This window comes from Opisthocomus hoazin, chromosome 1 (genome assembly GCF_030867145.1).
Source record: "Opisthocomus hoazin isolate bOpiHoa1 chromosome 1, bOpiHoa1.hap1, whole genome shotgun sequence".
NCBI classification, from domain to species: Eukaryota; Metazoa; Chordata; class Aves; order Opisthocomiformes; family Opisthocomidae; genus Opisthocomus; species Opisthocomus hoazin.
This window is the reverse complement of record NC_134414.1, coordinates 42,089,904-42,108,751: the sequence shown is the minus strand read 5'-3', so window position 1 is coordinate 42,108,751 and position 18,848 is coordinate 42,089,904. Positions and strand designations below refer to the sequence as shown.

Below are 18,848 nucleotides of genomic sequence, written 5' to 3'. Positions count from 1 at the left end.
ATTATGCAATAATATACAAATAAAGATAATAAATTTTTGTGGAGAAGAGCGTTATAAATAATAGGTTCCTAAATGCTGACAGAGATAAGATAGGAAATTATTGGATTGTGGTGAATGAATGAGCAGTGTTTATAAGAGCATTTAGTTTTTAAAATGTTTATATGGGTTTTGGTTTCTTGTGGTGCTCTTTAAGAGAAAGCTCTGCAAGACCACTGAAGAAAAAAGTGTATTTGTCACCTCTGCACAAAATACTGTAACAACAATGACTGTTCTGCAGAGCAGACTTGTCACTGGCTGCCTGTGGAGGTCTTCTGTGATGCTGGATGTTGTGCATAACAAAAGGATGGAGAATACTGGAATTGTAGGAGAACAGTAATTAAAAATACATTTTAAATTGTTATCTCTTACTATATTACTTTTCATAGTGTTTCTTAACCTGTAGATGCTATAACATGTTTAAGTGGTGTTCTCTAAGTAGAAAAAGGATTGTTGTTGTCTTGCGTTCTTCATTATGTATTGAATCTTTGTTTTAGCAATTTTCCTTGGCTCTTTCCGAGTGCCTTATGAGGAAATCAAAATTATGATATTGGAAGTAGATGAAACACAGCTGTCAGAGTCTATGATTCAGGTAAGGAAAATGACATTTTAAATCCCAATATTTCAGAGTCAGCTTCTCATTAAACAGAAAGCTGTAGCTAAAAAGCCTCTTAACATTAACTTTTGACTCATAAATCACTGCAAGAACCTTATTTTTTCTTCTGTGAGCTGTAGTTTTTTTTGTATTTGTAATGCTAATTTCTTTTAATGAAAGCAGCTGAATTTGTGTTCTGTATTTTCTGCATTCATATTGTCCACACCTAAATTGGGATTTTTCTTTGGGATATATTCAAACAGCATGTGACACTTTGTTTCTTCCGTAGTTACTAATTGTTTCTTTGATTTGTTTCTACCTCTGTCTCATCTGCACAAACCTGTTGCTGTGGTCGAAAACTAGATGGAAAAAGGTTTGGGGTTCTTTAGGGTTTTTGGGACTTAGTTTGTTTTGTTGTGTTTTTTTTCTTGGTTTTTTTTTCCCCTGTTGTGTTAGAGTTGATACAATATGGGATCTCGCCTTAGGGCATCCACAGAGACCACTTTTCTTCCCTAGAGTTTATTTGGATAGTGTTTTCCCTTTCTGTATTATTTTATTTAAAGCACATAATTAGTATGATTCTGTGTGGAAACAAAAGAAACTGAAAGTTCCTCGTGTTCTTTGCACAGTGCCATTTAAGGGTTGATAAGTTGAAGAATTGCATAAAATAATTTAAATAATTTAAATACAAATACTTCGCTGTTGAACCATGGGAAAAAAATATTTTGGAAGGGATGTCTGGAGGTCATTTGATCCAAGCCTCTGCTCAAAGCCAGGTCAACAAGAGCAGGTTGTTCAGGGCCTTTTCCCATTAAATTTTTAATACCCCCAAGGCTGGAGACTGTAGTCTTTCTGGACACCTTTTCCAGAGTTGAACTACCCTTGTGGTGAAAAACCTTTTTATTTCTATCTAACTGGAATTTTCATTTTTGCAACTTGTGACCTTGGCCTTCTGCTGCACACCTCCGAAGAGGAACCTAATTGCATCTTGTCTATACCCTCCAGTTGGTTACCTGAAGGCCACATTCTATTCCCCTGAGGCTTATTTTCTTACAGTTTGACAAACCCACTTCTCTCAACCTCTCCTTGACCGTCGTGTGCTGTGTTCCCATCATCTTGATAGGCGCCCATTGGATTTGCAAAGTTACGTCTTTAGACCAAGATTGTCTGGCTTTTGTACAGGACTCCTACATATTGTGATAAACTTCAAATTATTGCTATTGTGGCTCATAAAAGTCAAATCGAAATTATTATCAATCTACTAGACATGTGGCATAGGTTTCAATTACAGAGGATTTATATAGCCGATCTGAAAGTGTGTTAGAGACACGGGTATCAGGCCGTGCTGAAACATCCAAGAAAGATAACATTAGATTTTTTTTTTAGGAACATATGCTTTTTGCAGGAAGGTTGATCAGTGAAGAAATAAATGTAGGTAATAGAGAGTGTTGTAAAATGAGTTGTAACATTAAGGCTTTTTGAGATTCAAATGCGTGACTCATACTGCAACATGTAGTAATTTGTATTCGAAGGTCAAAACAAGGCAAATTTATATTTGTGCACTTTGCTTGCAAAATTAATTTCCACGATATTGGAATGTCAAAATAAGATTCTGTTGAGGATGCTGTACGATGTTCATGCTCCTTTTCTTCCCGCATCCCGTTTGCCCTTCAATTCTTGTCACTTGGATTTCAAAGGTCTTTAAACTCTGTTGAGCTATTTGGACTTCACTTTCCTTTAAAAGGAGCTTGTTTACTGATTGATTTGAAGAATGAGATGTTTCTCTTAAGAAATATTTGAAGGAACAAACATTAGCTGTCATTTCCAGTGACAGTATATGTAATCATTGTGTAGTTCTCTTTGTTTCGTTCAATGACGCAGTTAATATTGGCACTGTAACTATTACTTCAAGGTTATTAAGATGAACAGAGCAATTTACACCTCTAAGCTGTTTGTTTATTCTAGTTTGCACTTACAACACTTCTCTTTTTCAAGGTTTTCTTCATGCTCAAAAGAAGCATGATGTGTATCTTTATTTGGAATAATAGTAGAAAGTCTCTAAAATATCATGAGAAGCTGAGAAATGGAATATGCTGCACTGTTACCTTCAGCTTGAGCTCTGTCTCAGATAGTCCGTGCTTGCTCTGAGACTATAGAGACTCTCTATTTGTCCATAGCACTATTTTTCAGTGGTGAAAGGTTTGGCCTGTTAACAAAATTAGGTTCTCAACAATATCATGAAGCAACCTGTATATACTAAATAAATTGTATATATGAAAATTATGAAAAACTGACATCTTGATAATTTCTAGATGTATGAGTACATTTTTGTACATCTAGGCTCTGCGGAAAAAGATTGTCATACAATTAATGGGTAGTTAATTAATGGCATATTTTTATGTGAATATATGGTAAATATTCCATCAGTGGCAGTAAACTAAGATGAAAAACTTTAATTTCTCTGAGAACTGTTTACTTTCTTTTCTTTTTAATTTCTTCTGTGGACTCTTATTTCCATTTCTATGGTGTATACCTTGAGATAAAGAGTGCCTACTTTTCTGTGTCACACCTAGCTCCGCTTTATTCTCTGTGCGATAGGCATGGTTAACAATAGTAGGAGATACTTTTTTGACACTATGCTGATAATTTTGTGGCTCTTTTAATTGGTATTAACAGAAGAGTATATTAATGGTCCATGTATCCAGTTACCTCTCTATATAGTTCTAGGCATCAGAATTAAGTCTAAAGTATTTCTGACAATGTTCAAGTCTTTTTGTGTTTGGTTTTGGAGGGGAGAAAATAATTCTATTTAAGAAAAGGGTAAGAGAAGGTGAAGAGCTGAACGTGAGGTGAGGAATAATGTCCTACGAGAGAAGAGTGATGTTAGCAGCTGCTGTGATTGAGTGAAAGTCAGTGTAGTAGAATACAAGTGATAATGCTCACAGTATCCTATATGAACACAATTGTGTATATATAACAAGGCATACTGTTAGAGGGTGGCAGGTCTCACATGTGGGGTTTTTTTAAGCACGTAAATGATTCAAGGATTGCTTTTTTTTTTTTTTTTTTTTTTTTTTTTTTTGAAAAGTGGTGAAACACTTGCAGGCCTGAATCAAATGGAGATTTCAGCAGAAGTTACACTTCAAATTTTCTTTGCAAGTTTGGATGTAATGATTTTTATCAAATGGTTTCATCCAAGTTATTTGTTTCTGGATTTTGTCCATGCTATGAAAAATTTAGTCCTGTGTATTTCATCTGAGAAGAGCAAAACCATACATAGGTTTGCAAGCATACGGCTGTTTTTGTTTATTTATATGACATATGTTAGATATTATGGTACTTCCCTCTTCTAGAAATTTCCTACCTTCATCTTTTTTTTTTGTCTAGCTTTAAATATTGTTCAGTGTATCCTAATGTCACAGTTTCTGAAGTTGGTAATTTGTCCTTAATCCTGCTCTTGTTATGCTTAAGAAGTAAAATATATCCATCCTCCCTCCCTCCCTCTCTCTCCGTTTCCCCCTTTCTCCAGTTAGAAATCAATTTGAGTTCTGAAAGACGTAAAATCTCCGAAAGTCATAATGTAATCCAAATAGTCATTGACTAATTATTGGAATGTTTCTTGTGACTTTGTCAAAATTCTTTCTTCTGCTTATTCTCTGTTTGATATTCAAAATGTACTTCATCTCTAGCAGTTCGAAAGCTTTATCTGAACACCATAAAGCAGCTTTGATATCAGCTGCTCCTTCAGATTTTTTTTTTACTGACACTCAATATTTAAAACATATATACAATGCTCAACAGTTTCTCAGTTTCTCTTTTTTAAAAGTTTTGTGATGATTTTTTCTACGTGTGAAAATTATTTTAGCATCAAACAACATTTTAATCTCAGTAAAGATTAAGGAATTGTAGTATATATATATAGAGCTGGTTATATGAATGTTGTACATCAAGACAAAAAATAAGTCGGTAATGAATTTCCAATTTAAAATATATCTTTTTACCCTCTGTACTTTTTCATTTTTGGTCAATATTACTGATTTTAGTACTGGACATGTTCATCCATAATTAATAAATGTAGACTTTTTTACAAAAATATTTTCCAAATATCATAATGGTAAGGATATAAATGACTACTGTCACAAATTCTTCATGCTGAAAGTCAGTCTGACTATGTCCAAATCAAGCTCCGTAAAATGTAATTTTAGATTATTATTTTAGGCATCATCATTCATGCATTTTTAATAGTTCTCTGTTTTCCTACCAAAATCCTGATATAAGCATGGACACTCTGTTGAAGTCTACTCTTTAGCTATCATTTACTCTTCCTTTGGTTTATTTAGACCTTTGCTTGTAAGTGTAGCTTTTCTTATTTGCTGACTGTACTTTCTTGATAAACTACTTGATCCTTACTTATGACAAAATATTGTAAAAAAAATTACCTATCTTAGTCCTTAGAATCAAAGTAGGGTTTCAGTTCTTAACATAGTAACTGTTTTTACACTAAAATAAAACAGTGATAAAGGACTTTCTAGGTGTTTTTATTAATTAGAAAAAAGGTTTGATAAATGCTAAATTGCCACATAATGACCATTGTTACGAAAGCGAAGAGATGAAGTTATAAAAAGTTAGAAGAAGTAGTATTTAACAGAATATTCAAGCTGCTTTTAAAAAACTTTAATGCTTTGGGTACATCTGTTCTTCAGTTACAAATCTAGTATTTTCACTCTTTAACAAGGGGAATATGTATACTGCAATCCAAAGGTGCTGTTGCAACTTGAATAAACACCTGGGGCTAGCTTTCAACTAGCTAATACGAGTTCTGAAGATAGCATAGAGCCACTGAGTTTACTACCAATGGGGAATAGGGGTATTTTTGGGGTACTAGTTAAAGAGTTGAATTCTTTCTTCTTACATTTGGGAAGTATGTTAAGCAAAGCATAGCTATGACTTTTTATCTCTCTGGCCCCGGAGAGACGATTTGTATATCTTAACTGGCTGAATTTCCTGTAGAAGAAGAAATTAGGATCTTTTGTGGATAAAATTAGGGGTGTTTTTAAGACTTTGAGATGGAGATCCTGTTCACTAAGTGAAGTAAATTGTTTTTCTGTTATTTGTGTATCACCAAAGCTATTTACTTGTAAAGTAATAAAACAGATTTTGACTTAACCTAAGTGTGTGCCTTTTCTGTTGAGTAATGGATTAATGTTGCAGTTAGTCTTTCTGATCCTTTCTTGAAATACTGTAGTAGGTGGTGGGATGGCTGTGTTTGCTGGGGCTGATTCAGTGTTGGAAGGATTGAATCTTTATTTCAGTTCAGAAGAGTTATCTTACCAGTAGACCAGAGAGTGTTTTAAGAAGGAAGACAGTTTCTCTCATTTTCTTACTATGATGGAAGCTTAGCCACTATAGGCCTCTAAGTGTTCAGGAAGCTCCAGGGAGTCTGAGGATTCTTCAGATGAACTACAACCTCCTTTCCACAAAGGCAGGTATTGATCTCTTCTCTCAAGTAACTAGTGATACAATGAGAGGAAATGGCCTCATGTTGCACCGAGTAAGGTTTAGATTGGATATTAGGAAAAAATTCTGTACTGAAGGACTGGTCAGACATCGGAACAAACTGCCCAGGGAGGTGGTCAAGTCCCTATCCCTGGAGGTGTTCAAAAAAACGTGTAGATGTGGCACTTCAGGATGTGGTTTAGTAGGCATGGTGGTGTTGGGTTGATGGTTGGACTTGATGATCTTAGAAGTGTTTTCCAACCTTAGTGATTCTATGATTCTGCGAAGGTGACATGCTTACATTTGCTTACCGGTGTTCACAAGACACTTACTTGGATAACTGTCCCAGCTCCCCCATATGGACTCCTGAATTCAGGTGAAGCTGAGTCCCACATCTGAATTCCTACTTCTGGCAAGTCTTCAGGCTAATTATTGTGTAAGGGGTTTAAGCTTTTGTTTTGAAATGCTAGAAAATAAATTATCTGTTTTAAAAGTTTTTTTTTTGTCTAGCATTAATAACTGTTGCCATCCTTTAAATGGATACGTTACACTTGAAATTCTTGTTCTATTTACTTCTTGTGTTTTGTTTGCATAGTGCCTATCAAGCATGTTCTTTCTTCAAAAATGATGTTTAAAAAAAGACTGCAGAAATGTTTGTATAATCAGCAGAAGATGCTAGCTAGCAGTATTGAATCACTTGCTTCTTACACTCTCAGTTACATTAATTTGTGTCGCCTATTTACGTTCTACTGTCTTCAGAGAGGAATGTTGTCTTTAGAATTGTACGATAATGATGCATATGTAATACCATTTGCCTTCAATAATACAAGCAACATAGAATCTAAGATTTTGAAGCATATTTTATTTTGCTTTATAGAATTTAATAAAACATCTTCCTGAACAAGAACAATTGAATGCATTGTCCAAGTTCAAGAGCGAGTATACTAATTTGTCTGAGCCAGAGCAGTTTGGAGTTGTGGTGAGTTCTGTTATGTTATCACTTTTTTTTGTGTCCTTTCCTGAAATACAGTTTTAATATAATATTAGAGAAACATACCAGTTGCTTCTCCTAAATGTGAAAAGGTTCCAGACTGGGAGGAGAGTACAAGTGCTGTTTTCTAATCGGACATTTAGTGGATGGGTATCCATGGATGTGGAAGGTCTGATTGTTGGAATATTGGAATGATTTAGGAATTAGGATTCTCTTTCTTTAAAAAAGTAATTTAATTTACTAAAAAAATAATAAAAAATCAATCACTGGTATTTTCTGTGGCAAAGTTTCACTGGGAGATGCAGAGCTGGTTTTGAATTTCCATAAATAAAATAGTTTGGCATTACTTCTTTTTTTGCATTAAGAAGTCTTAGCTTTTTTAGTGAAGTTTTCTGCAATTATGTTTTTCTTTCTATTTTCCACGTAAATGAGAAGAAAATACTGTAGTTATTATCAGGTTAGCCTGTTCTGCCTCCTTCCTCCTATGTTTTATAGTATCTTCTGTCAAGAATGTTTGTCACTTTTTCTTTTCCCAGCAGGAAGATGTGTTTATAATATCTCCCAGTTTGAATTAACAAAGGAATAGAGAAAAGAAAGTACTGTCAGTTCAGTGCTGGCAGTTGATGCTTTTTGTGGTAATATAGTTTACATATAATTTCTATGTAGGTCATTATTCATAATTGTTAATGATTTTGTCCAAACAAGCACAGAATAAGGCTATTTCTTTTACTGGGTGCATATATCTATAGAAGTCTTTGTTTTTTCTTGTCCACTCCTAGCATTTCAAGCTAAGATGCTCGTTAACTTCATCTCGGAGGATTTCCCTGAGAGGGAATAATTCTTTTAGTTATGTCTTTGCGCTTAAGGAAAAGGAGTATCAGGTCTTTGTAACAGTAGGCGCTTGCTTTTGATAGTTATCTGTGTGGATATCAAATGCCTGTACTGAAATGTTAGAACAGCTGTAGTAAAGGTATGGGATATAAGAGCAGCAATCACTATTCTGAATCAGCTGAAAAACTTTGGTCTGGTCAGGAAGCGCCACTGCATTGAATTGGTGCCAGTTACATAGGTGACATAGGCAGTATCCACTGAGTATAGGTACTGGTAAAACAAAACTAGTTCTGAAGTGGTGCTTTTGCTGAAAGCTGTTTCTGCTGTTCATTTTCGATCCATCTTTAACAAGAGTAACAGTCATTGTAGATCTAATGTAATGCTGGTTTCTGTGTTCTTGGGAGTCTTCTAACTACACTCTGGGAGCAACAATAAAAGAGGAAGAACACCACCATTTTTAACACTTTTATTTATTTTCCAAGATTTTCATATATAGTTTTCTGACTGAAGCAGACAAATTATCAGTTTATTTGGGTCCAAAACTCTTAGTTACAAAAGCTAATGCAATATTTTGCTTTTTATTTCTTGTTGAGGTTTTATCAGACCTATTGACCTATTTATAGTTCATCCCTGTCTTAACCTTATTTTATTTGATTAAATTATCACCACTTATCTCAAAAGGTCATTGAGTAGGTCTCTCAGATTGTTTAAAAGACGTATCCTCCCTCAACAAAAAAAATCCAGTCAAAGTGTATTTTTTTGTTTTAAGAGATGTAAAACTAATGCTTTCAGCATGTCTGTTGCTTCCAAAGAACACCAAAGTTCTAAAGTCAGAGACCTTATTACCTTTTCACTTGTATTCTTATAGCATTTGTTTATTCAGTTCAGAAAAGGGTAGTAGTTTCACAATGGTAAGTTTTAGGTTTGTTTTGTGCCCAGTTTGTATTACAGAGCTTTAGACAGAGAGAAACAGGTTCGCGGTTAAATCTACCATGACCGATGGAATTTAACATTTTGGTGGTTGGAATTGGGAGGAAGCTGTAATAATGGTTATTATGTTTGAATTAGTTCTCCAGGTGGAAATTTTGGTTTAAATCTGTAATTTTGTAAATTAGAGGCTCTACATTTGTTTACTCAGTTGTGGTAATCAACGTAAAGTTAAGATGCATCAAGATATTAGTGTCTCTCTAAAGAAAAGCAAAACCACAAACCACAACCAAAAAAAAATCCCAAACCCTCAAAGAATTACTTTAAGAATTTTAAAAAATAATTTACATTGACTTGAATTGTACCTTCTGACTTGTCAAATTCTCTTTAGATTTTTCCATGGTTCTAGGCTTTGAAAGCTTTTGTTTTCTCACTTGCATGTTATTTCTCTTTCTTGAACATGCACTAATACTGCAACTGATACACAGTAGAGGCTAGTTCAGCATCCTTGGTATAGATAGCCAGATCTATGGTATAAGAGGCTTCTTATCTGATACAACAGTTGACTCCTTCCTCTCACTTTCTTCTTCACTCTACAAATTTATTCATATCCTGTAGGGTGAAACAGCTATGCTGGATTCTCCAGAATTGTTCCTTGTTCTTGAAATAAGCCTTGATCATAAATGCCATTAAAGAATCTGGTGAGATTAGAAATGAGATGTACTAGGTTTAGTCTGGAGTCTCACATGATGTAAATTTAAGTAATATATTGTAATACATACATTTCCTTAGAATATGTTTCTTCACAGGCCTGTAGCTCAATCAGTACATGAGATGAGCAGTGCCCTAGAATGAAACTTCCTTATGTAATGAATAAAAACTGTTGGTAGAGTTCCTGGTTCATTTGATCTAGAAGTTGAAATATTTGGAAGGGAGCTGAGAAAGGACAAAAGGAAGGGGGGGAAAAACCATGGTTAGGTAGAGTGAGTATGATAAAACAGAACTCTCTCTTGCATTTTTACCTTTACTGTAGTCTTTTAATATATATATATGACTGACCCACATATTTAGATGACATTGTGATAAGCAACACAGGAAAAGAGGAGAAACCTAGTAATAAAATATTTTACAAAGAACTTGTCAAGCTCCATTGTCTTTTTTTTTTTTTTTTCCTTGTGGTATTTGGTGCTGCAGATGACAAGTCTTTCTGTGGTTGTCAGAACTGGTTTTTGGTTTTTAAGCTTCATGCAAACATCGAACACTAGTTTTTCTTTTAAAAAATAAAAAAATTAATAATTAGTCTGTTCTGTGAGCTCTATAAATGCTCCAGTTTTGTTCAGTAACATTAAAAGTTAGTGGGTTTCCAGAAAATTTAAGATGAGAGTACTGAAAGAGCAGATTGTTGATGTAGAGGAGAGGTTCGAGTGTATCAGTCTTACTGAGAAAAATTCAGGTGTGCTGTGCTGATAAAGTAGACTGAGCACGATGATTCTCTGCTGTGGTTTAACCCAGCAGACAGCTAAAACAGTCACACAGCTGTATGCTTGCCACCACCCCTGCAGTGAAATGGGGAAGGGAGTCAGAAAAAAAGTAAAACTTACGGGTTTAGATAAAGACATTTTAGTGGGACAGAAAAGGAAAAGAACAATAATAATGATAAAGAATATACAAAGCAAGTGATGCACAGAACAATTGCTCACCACCTACTGGCAGATGGCCAGTTAATTCCAAAGCTGCGTCACACTCCATCCAACTACCCCCAGTTTATATAACTACACCAGCTACCAGGAAGAAAATTAACTCTATCCCAGGCAAAACCAGGACATAATCCACCCACCACTTATTCTATACCTTCTACGTCATGCACAGATCCCACATTTTCCAGTACATTCCAATTAATCACCACTGCTTTTCCTGTCTTTTGATATATACACACAGATATCTTTACCTTAGTCTATGGGCCATCACTCTAAAATGTCTGTTGAGTTCACTGAGTTCATGACTTTTGGCTCCATCTGTCGTAACAGTCCTTCAGGGCAGGAGAGATGGTGCGCGAGTTTGGATTGTTGCATGCTGAAACCAGTTCTGGTTCCTCCATCACTGCATTTTCCTCTGTTTCATTGACGTTCATGACACCTCCATCGTCAAGTCCACTCCTTGGTCATGAGCCCATCTATATGTTTCATCTCTTCCTTGATGGCTCGAGGTGTCATGGGCCCACCGAGCTATAAATAGTTCACCCTTATGTTGCCAGTCCAGATCCACCTGAGCCACTTCAGTCTTGGCAGCCTGATCCACCTGGTGGTTGTTTTGATGTTCCTCAGTGGCCTGACTCTTAGGGACGTGGGCGTCCACATGACGGACTTTTACAACCAACTGCTCTAGCCGGGCAGTAATATCTTGCCACAATGGGGCAGCCCAGATAGGTTTGCCTCTGCGCTGCCAGTTGTTCTTCTTCCATTACTGCAGCCACCCCCACAAGGCATTGACCACCATCCAGGAGTCAGTGTAAAGATAGAGCACTGGCCACTTCTCTCGACTGGCAATGTCAAAAGCCAGCTGGATGGCTTTCACCTCTGCAAACTGGCTGGACTCACCTTCTCCCTCGGCCGTTTCCGCGACTTGTCGTGTAGGGCTCCATACAGCGACCTTCCACCTCCGCTGCTTCCCCACAATGCGACAGGACCCATCCGTGAACAGGGCATACTGTTTCTTATCTTCTGGCAGCTGGTTATACAGTGGGGCCTCTTCAGCAAGTGTCACCTCCTTCTCTGGCGATGCTCCAAAATCTTTGCCTTCTGGCCAGTCCATGATTACCTCCAGAATTCCTGGGCGACTGGGGTTTCCCATTTGGGCGTGCTGGATGATCAGCGCGACCCACTTACTCCACATAGCATCGGTGGCATCATGCGTAGAGGGGACCCTCTCTTTGAACATCCAGCCCAGGACCGGCAATCGTGGTGCTAGGAGGAGCTGTGCTTCAGTGCCGACCACTTCTGAAGCAGCTCGAACGCCTTCATATGCTGCCAGAATCTCTTTTTCAGTGGGAGTATAGCGGGCCTCGAATCCTTCGTATCCCCGGCTCCAAAACCCCAGGGGTCGACCTCGAGTCTCCCCTGGTGCTTTCTGCCAGAGACTCCAGGTTGGGCCATTCTCCCCGGCTGCGGTGTAGAGCACGTTTTTAACATCTTGCCCTGACCGGACTGGACCAAGGGCTATGGAATGCACTATCTCCCGTTTAATCAAATTAATTCAAATGCCTGTCGTTGCTCAGGGCCCCATTCAAAATCATTGTTCTTCCGAGTCACGTGGTACAGAGGACTTACAATGTGGCTGTAATTTGGGATGTGCATCCTCCAAAAACCCACAACACCCAGGAAGGCTTGGGCTTCCTTTTTGCTGGTTGGTGGAGACATAGCTGCTATTTTGTTGATGACATCCATTGGGATTTGATGGCGCCCATCCTGCCATTTTATTCCTAAAAACTGGATCTCTTGCGCAGGTCCCTTGACTTTACTTCGCTTAATGGCGAAACCGGCTTTCAGAAGAATCTGAACTATTTTCTCCCCTTTCTGAAAAACTTCCTCCCCTGTGTCACCCCATACAATGATGTCATCGATGTACTGCAGATGTTCTGGAGCTTCACCCTTTTCCAGTGCAGTCTGGATTAGTCCATGGCAAATGGTGGGACTGTGTTTCCACCCCTGGGGCAGTCGATTCCGGGTGTACTGGACGCCTCTCCAGGTGAAAGCAAACTGTGGCCTGCACCCTGCTGCTAAAGGGATGGAGAAGAATGCATTAGCAATGTCAATTGTACCATACCACTTGGCTGCCTTTGACTCCAGCTGATATTGAAGTTCTAGCATGTCTGGCACGGCAGCACTGAGCGGTGGTGTGACTTCATTCAGGCCATGGTAGTCTATTGTCTGTCTCCACTCTCCAGTAGATTTTCTCACTGGCCATATGGGACTATTAAAGTGTGAGCGAGTTTTGGTGATCACTCCTTGACTCTCCAGCTGGAGGATCAGCTGATGAATGGGGAGAAGGGAGTCTCGGTTGGTACGATACTGTCGCCGCTGCACCGTTGTGGTTGCGATTGGCACCTGCTGTTTTTCAACCCTCAGCAACCCCACAACGGAAGGATCCTCCGAGAGACCAGGCAAGATGGACAGCTATTTAATTTCTTCCGTCTCCAAAGCAGCTATGCCAAAAGCCCACCGATACCCCTTTGGGTCCTTGAAATACCCTCTCCTAAGACAGTCTATCCCAAGGATGCATGGAGCCTGGGGGCCAGTTACAATGGTGTGCTTCTGCCACTCCTGCCCAGTGAGGCTCACTTCAGCCTCCAATACACTCAGCTCTTGGGACCCCTCTCCCAGACGTATCATTCACTCCAGAAATACAGATGGACTCTGATCCTTTGAAATCTGATGGCATTAAAGTACACTGTGCACCAGTGTCCACTAGAGCTTCCTGCTCCTGTGGGTGTGACATGCGTGATAACTTTGTTTCATACTGTGTCTGCCAGGATGACAGAGATAAGCCCTTGTCTAAACTTCAGCAGCTTCATCTGAGTCTCACAAATTATGGCAAAATGCCAATAAAGATAGATTTACACCTCTAAATTTGGTTATGAACTGGACTGGATGAGGAGCAGACACCTATTTGACCGTGCCAAATCATTCTAACAGTGATAGGTATGTAGCTGAGTCATTGGGAAAATATGCATATAGGACAACCACATGCAGGGTTGTGCATTTTAATTGAATTAGTAAAACAGAAAGTTAAGTAGCAAACATATTTTTTACTTTATTATGAAGAATAAACATTGATTCAAAAACAATACATTGAAAAATTACTTCCACATAGGTTAAAGGTTGCTTTGCTATTTTTATTTCATATTTGAGCCTCGATCAGCTGATAAGTCTGTCTTTTGCTCTTTAAAAATGTCAGACTTGCTACAGTTGGACATACTGACAACAGCAGTAAATTTGAAATTTAATATGTCGACATTTTCCAGTTGATCAGGACCCCTCTAATACTTAATATGAGATGTCTTCTGGGGAAATAAGTGTTCATTTCTTTGTTTTTTTTCCTGTTATCCGACCATTGTAACACGTGTTATTTTGTATTTTAAAGACTAATCTCTGGTTTTAATTCTTTCAGAATGACTCCTGTTGCATTAGAGCATTTATTTGCAATGGCTTTAATACCATGTTGTTGTCTCTCTAATTCTTAACAGTATCCTCGCTATTGTAGAACTATGGAACTGGCTATTCTGATCAGTTTTGTCTAAAAAGGTGCTTTAATTGGCAAGCAAAAAGGTGTCTGCTTAATAATCAGTGGACCTTCCTGGTATCAATACAGTATTCTGTGGTCTAACTGTTTTCTGCTGCTTGTGTTGTTGGGAGTAACAAAATTCCTGAACATACTCTTAGACGCATTTGTGTTACTTAGTTCAGTCACATTAAGTCTTTAATTACTCCCCTTTCAGCACTACCTATTTGTTGTTTTGTAAATGAGGATATATTTTAAAGCACTCCTGCAAGTTAATTCACAACTTTCTTAAATCTTAAGCAATAATTAAATTCATTCCATGGTCATGTTGCTATGTTTTTTCAAATCTGGTAGTCTTCAAGTATAAATAAATTTGAAATGATCTGTTTTGAGACATCAATTGACTTGTATCAATTGACAAGGTGCAACATTATTGGTAGACATTTTGAACTGTTAGTTATTTGTTTCAGATTTACTAATTCAGTTAGATGGGACTGTCAGTCTGATGAGAAGAGCTAGACCAGTAGTACTATAGGTCAAGTTTTGCTGGATGTGGCCCAACTGGGTTAATAATATTTGTCTTAACAAAATGAGACAATGATAACTCAGAAAAATATTGCATTAAATAATAAGAGTTCTTACATGTCAAAAATTGATGGAGTTTCTTTTCTGAAGGAATAACCAGATTTCCACTGAATAGTGCAAGTGTATGCTTTCCCTAGTTTTCCGTGCAAAGCATTAAAAAAACCCCAACAAAACCAAACCCCCATCACTAGGCACAATTTTTCCAGGGCCACATCTTCTATGCATTCGGTAGAGCTGACTTCAGAGAACAAGCTACAATCAGTTTTTGACATGAAACATTTCTAATTGCCGTTGGAGGAGGGAAGTTTTGAACAACTTACTTTTCTTATTCTTTGAATATGGAATCTTCTAAATGTACTTTTCATCAAGGTTCTCCAATCTCTGTCAGGCTCTCTTGTATCTTTTGTTTTATTCTGTCTGGGGAGCGGGCTGAGAATTTCGACATTCCTTTAAGAACTGCTGTTGACACAAATATGAATCTTCTCAGGATAACTGTTGGGTTTTTTTCTTCTTAAGATTGCTGGTTTGTGTTTCATTTTTTTCTGCTCTTTTCAAATGAGGAGAATCAAATTCAAACATGCAATACAAGACTTTCAGGTCTATCTTTTAGGTGAATAGTGGTATTTCAGAGAATTTGAAGATCCCGTGTTAACTTGCTCTGAAGTTTTCCTTAAGGGAAAGACTAAACTATTGGACTCCCAAACAAAGTCTCAGTAGTGAATAAACTGATAATTACCACTTGTTTGATAATAAAAAAAAGTTATAATGGAAACCTGCTTTTATTTTTCTGGCTTTGAATTCGAAGTCAAGATTTGATACTCTGAAAGAAACAGCGAGAAACTTGCGTACTGGCATGCTGTGACTGTTACAGTATTGTATGTTCTACTTCAACCAAAGTTAATTAACTTTTGTTGTTGGCTTAAAGATACTGAGGGCATGACTCTAAACAGTTCAGGTTCCCTTCATGAGCGTTGCTTGGTGGGGTTTTTTTTGGTGGCTCTATGGGTTGCTTTTGTGGTTTCTGTAATTATCCTCTTCTTTTTAAGTTACTTTGCACTTAAATGTTTTCTGTTCATTCAGCGGTAAGTATAGAATAAATCCTTTATTAAGCTTATCTTCTCTTCCAGACTTTAGGTTTTCTTCAGATAAACTACTTTATTTTCTTGTATGTTCGTTCTTTCACTTTCTCCAAGCTGAGGTCTCAGAACACAGATATTATCACCTGTTACTGTGGAGCTGGATTTTAGTTTGTGTTGTTTTTTGTTGTTTTTTTTTGCTTGCATGCAGCCATGAACCAATTTATGAAAACTCAGTTAAATCTGTTCATCTTATTACGCACTTGAACTTAGCTTCACAGTATGCATCATCTTAAGTTGATGTTGTTTTTAATGCTGTATTTTGTTGCTCAAATTCTTGATGAAGTATGCTTATGCTTGCCAAAATGTAGATATTCAGCTGCATTTTGTTTTATTGTAGTTCATGTTTTGTACTGGGTTTAATTAGTGTAAGAAACTTCCTCCTGAAGTAATTTAACCTTCATATTATTTTCTTGGATATTTCATTGATTATGACTGGTATTGAGCAATATATTCTATAAAACATTTTAATGATGAAGATTGTGTTTGAAAATGACTAGTCATATGACAGCACAGGCGTATATTTGACTTTCATCTGAAACACAACCCAATGTATTTGCCATCAACAGTGATGCTTTGCATTTCAGACATCTTTCTCCAAAGGCTTTTGTTCTTACCTAGTCTTATCCTGCCCTAGAAGAGTTCATCATACCTAAGGTATACGAAATAGCCTGTTTGAGTCTTTTGCATAAGAGATGATAACGGCTCTGAAACACTGAACTTGTTTTGCTAGAACTTATCAGTCAAAGAAGAAATTGTGTTCTTGGAAGTGTACTGATTAAATATCTTTCTACCACACAAACAAGATGACAAAACACTGGAGGCCTGTTGCATTCCGTTTTTATTTTCTCTGTGATTCTTCCTTTTTTTCGTCCTCCAGTAAGGAGTGCATCGGAAACAACTGGTAAGGTTTTGAATATTGTATAAACATGATAATTAAACTGGCATCACATACCTTGTAAGTTTTTTGAGTATTCTAGTGAAAGAAGAGTTTGAGTCACAGAAATAATAAAATAGAAATAAATGTTGGGATATCAAGCAATAGTTCAAAATTTATTTAGAAGAAAAATAAAAAGTATTAACTAAATGGTGATTTATCCCCCGTTTAAGAAAATATTTTTGCTGAATGACAATTGCAATTTCCGAAATAAATAGCTGGACTTTGGGAATTATTTTTATAAATAAAGCCTTTTTTTAACCTCATGTTTTTTGTTTGACATTTCTAAATCAAACCTGGGCAATTGTTTGTAGCTAAAAGTATAATATTTACTTGATTGCACTTTTTGTGCTGCACTATGCTATATACCCTTTTTTCCAAAGAGTTCGTAAAACAGGATTAGATGTGTGTATAAAGAATTTCCTACACTGTTGGAGCGGTGTAAGGTAGTTATCTTGTTTGCATGACAAAGACTGAGGAGCAATTTTTCTGTAGGAGAAGAATGTTCGACAGAATGTCCATTGATTCATATGCAATTGCTTTTCTTTTACTTCTTGTCATCTTCACTTTTTTGATTTTCCCAGATTTTGTTGTCAACCAGATTTAAAGTTTTAACTTTTGTTTTCTTCTTAATGCAAACAGTTTCTAATTTAGTTTGTCTGTGTGCCTAATATTTATCTTTGTCTCCTCAATTTTTTTGACCAAGTAGGAACACTTGTCCATGTCCTGTTATGTCAATTCATGCTTGCAGTAACTTCTTTCTGAATGTTTTACTTCAAAACTAAGTCCATTGCATATTCTTTAGAATACAATCTCACCTGTCATTTAGACATTCACTCTTCTGTATCACTATATCCAATGACTCTTATAAGTTTAACTGGGTTCTCACTTATCTTAATCCCTGTTACAACATTGATTGTTGATCTTCTCCTTGTATTCCACTGTCGATCATGAGCTCATTGCTGGATTTTGTCCTTCTGTCTTCCTCACGTAAACAAATTTTCTACATTTTTTTCCTACTTCAATTTCCCTCTCACCCTTTCTAACTAGTAAAAGTTCCTTATCTTACTTGCATGAAATTCTTAAAGGTCTCTTTCAAATCTGTTATACAAAGAGGTGGTCCTGTCTGTGTGTGAAATTCTCCATCACTTCTTCCAAAGGTCAAGGTTTACTAGCTTAGAGTATGTTTATCAGCTGTGGTGTTGTGTTGTGTCCTTTTACTGAAGCCCTGACAGCTTCACTCCCTCTGTTTGCTTTCAGAGCTCTATGAAATAATGGACAATTTCCTACCAAAAATTGAATGGTTTCTCATATTTACCTGCACATAATTTGTATTGTCCCCTGTTCTAGCTATTGTTTGGTCATCTCGAGTTTCAGCTTCCGTCTGACTTCAATGTTTTTGTCTGGGTGGCACAGCATGATGTCTGTTGTGAACAATGATGACCATCCAACATCTGTCCAGTTACAGCTGAGTCATAAACCAGTATGCACAGCTGTTATAGCTGTGTGGTTGGCTGCTTTTTGTTTATTTTTTCCTCTCTTAGTATACTAACTCTCAGGGTATTGTGAGGCTTTTGAGGAGTGACAGGGGCTTTCCGTGGCTACGTGAGCTAATCTTAACATCAGTTCCATTCCAGTAGAGTAAGTTTTTTTCTTGGTACTCCAAGCACTGACAGTGTTCTGGCATGAGTCCACTGTTGACTCATATGGGAGAAGGCCTACTTTTCTTATCTCTTGCTTAGTCCATCTAAAGCCTATTTGTCTGCCAAGTGATAACTTCAGAAAAAAACAACATACATTTAGGTATTCTTGAGAGAATCTTAAAAGGAGAAACACCACCATGGGTAATCTTAAGTATGAAGAACAGGTAAAATAAAGCTATTTGGACCACGGAGGTGCAATTAAAAGTTCACAGAATAAGAACTAAGGGATGACAAAATAAAAATATAGGTATGTTGAAGAAAGCGAAACATAAGCATTTCTAGATCAGCTTGTCTGTTGAGAAACATCACTTGTAGAGTACTTTTTCAACAAGAA

At 37.0% G+C, this 18,848-nt stretch overlaps 1 protein-coding gene across 1 annotated transcript in view; it reads left to right on the top strand.

The window, feature by feature from the left end:
* The window catches only part of DIAPH3 (diaphanous related formin 3), a 266,117-nt gene that overhangs the window by 114,697 nt on the left and 132,572 nt on the right, over window positions 1-18,848 (top strand). Inside the window, exons 19-20 of the mRNA XM_075432939.1 lie at window positions 534-628; window positions 7,005-7,106. Coding sequence (XP_075289054.1) covers window positions 534-628; window positions 7,005-7,106 — 197 coding nt within the window. The remainder of the gene's footprint in view (window positions 1-533; window positions 629-7,004; window positions 7,107-18,848) is intronic.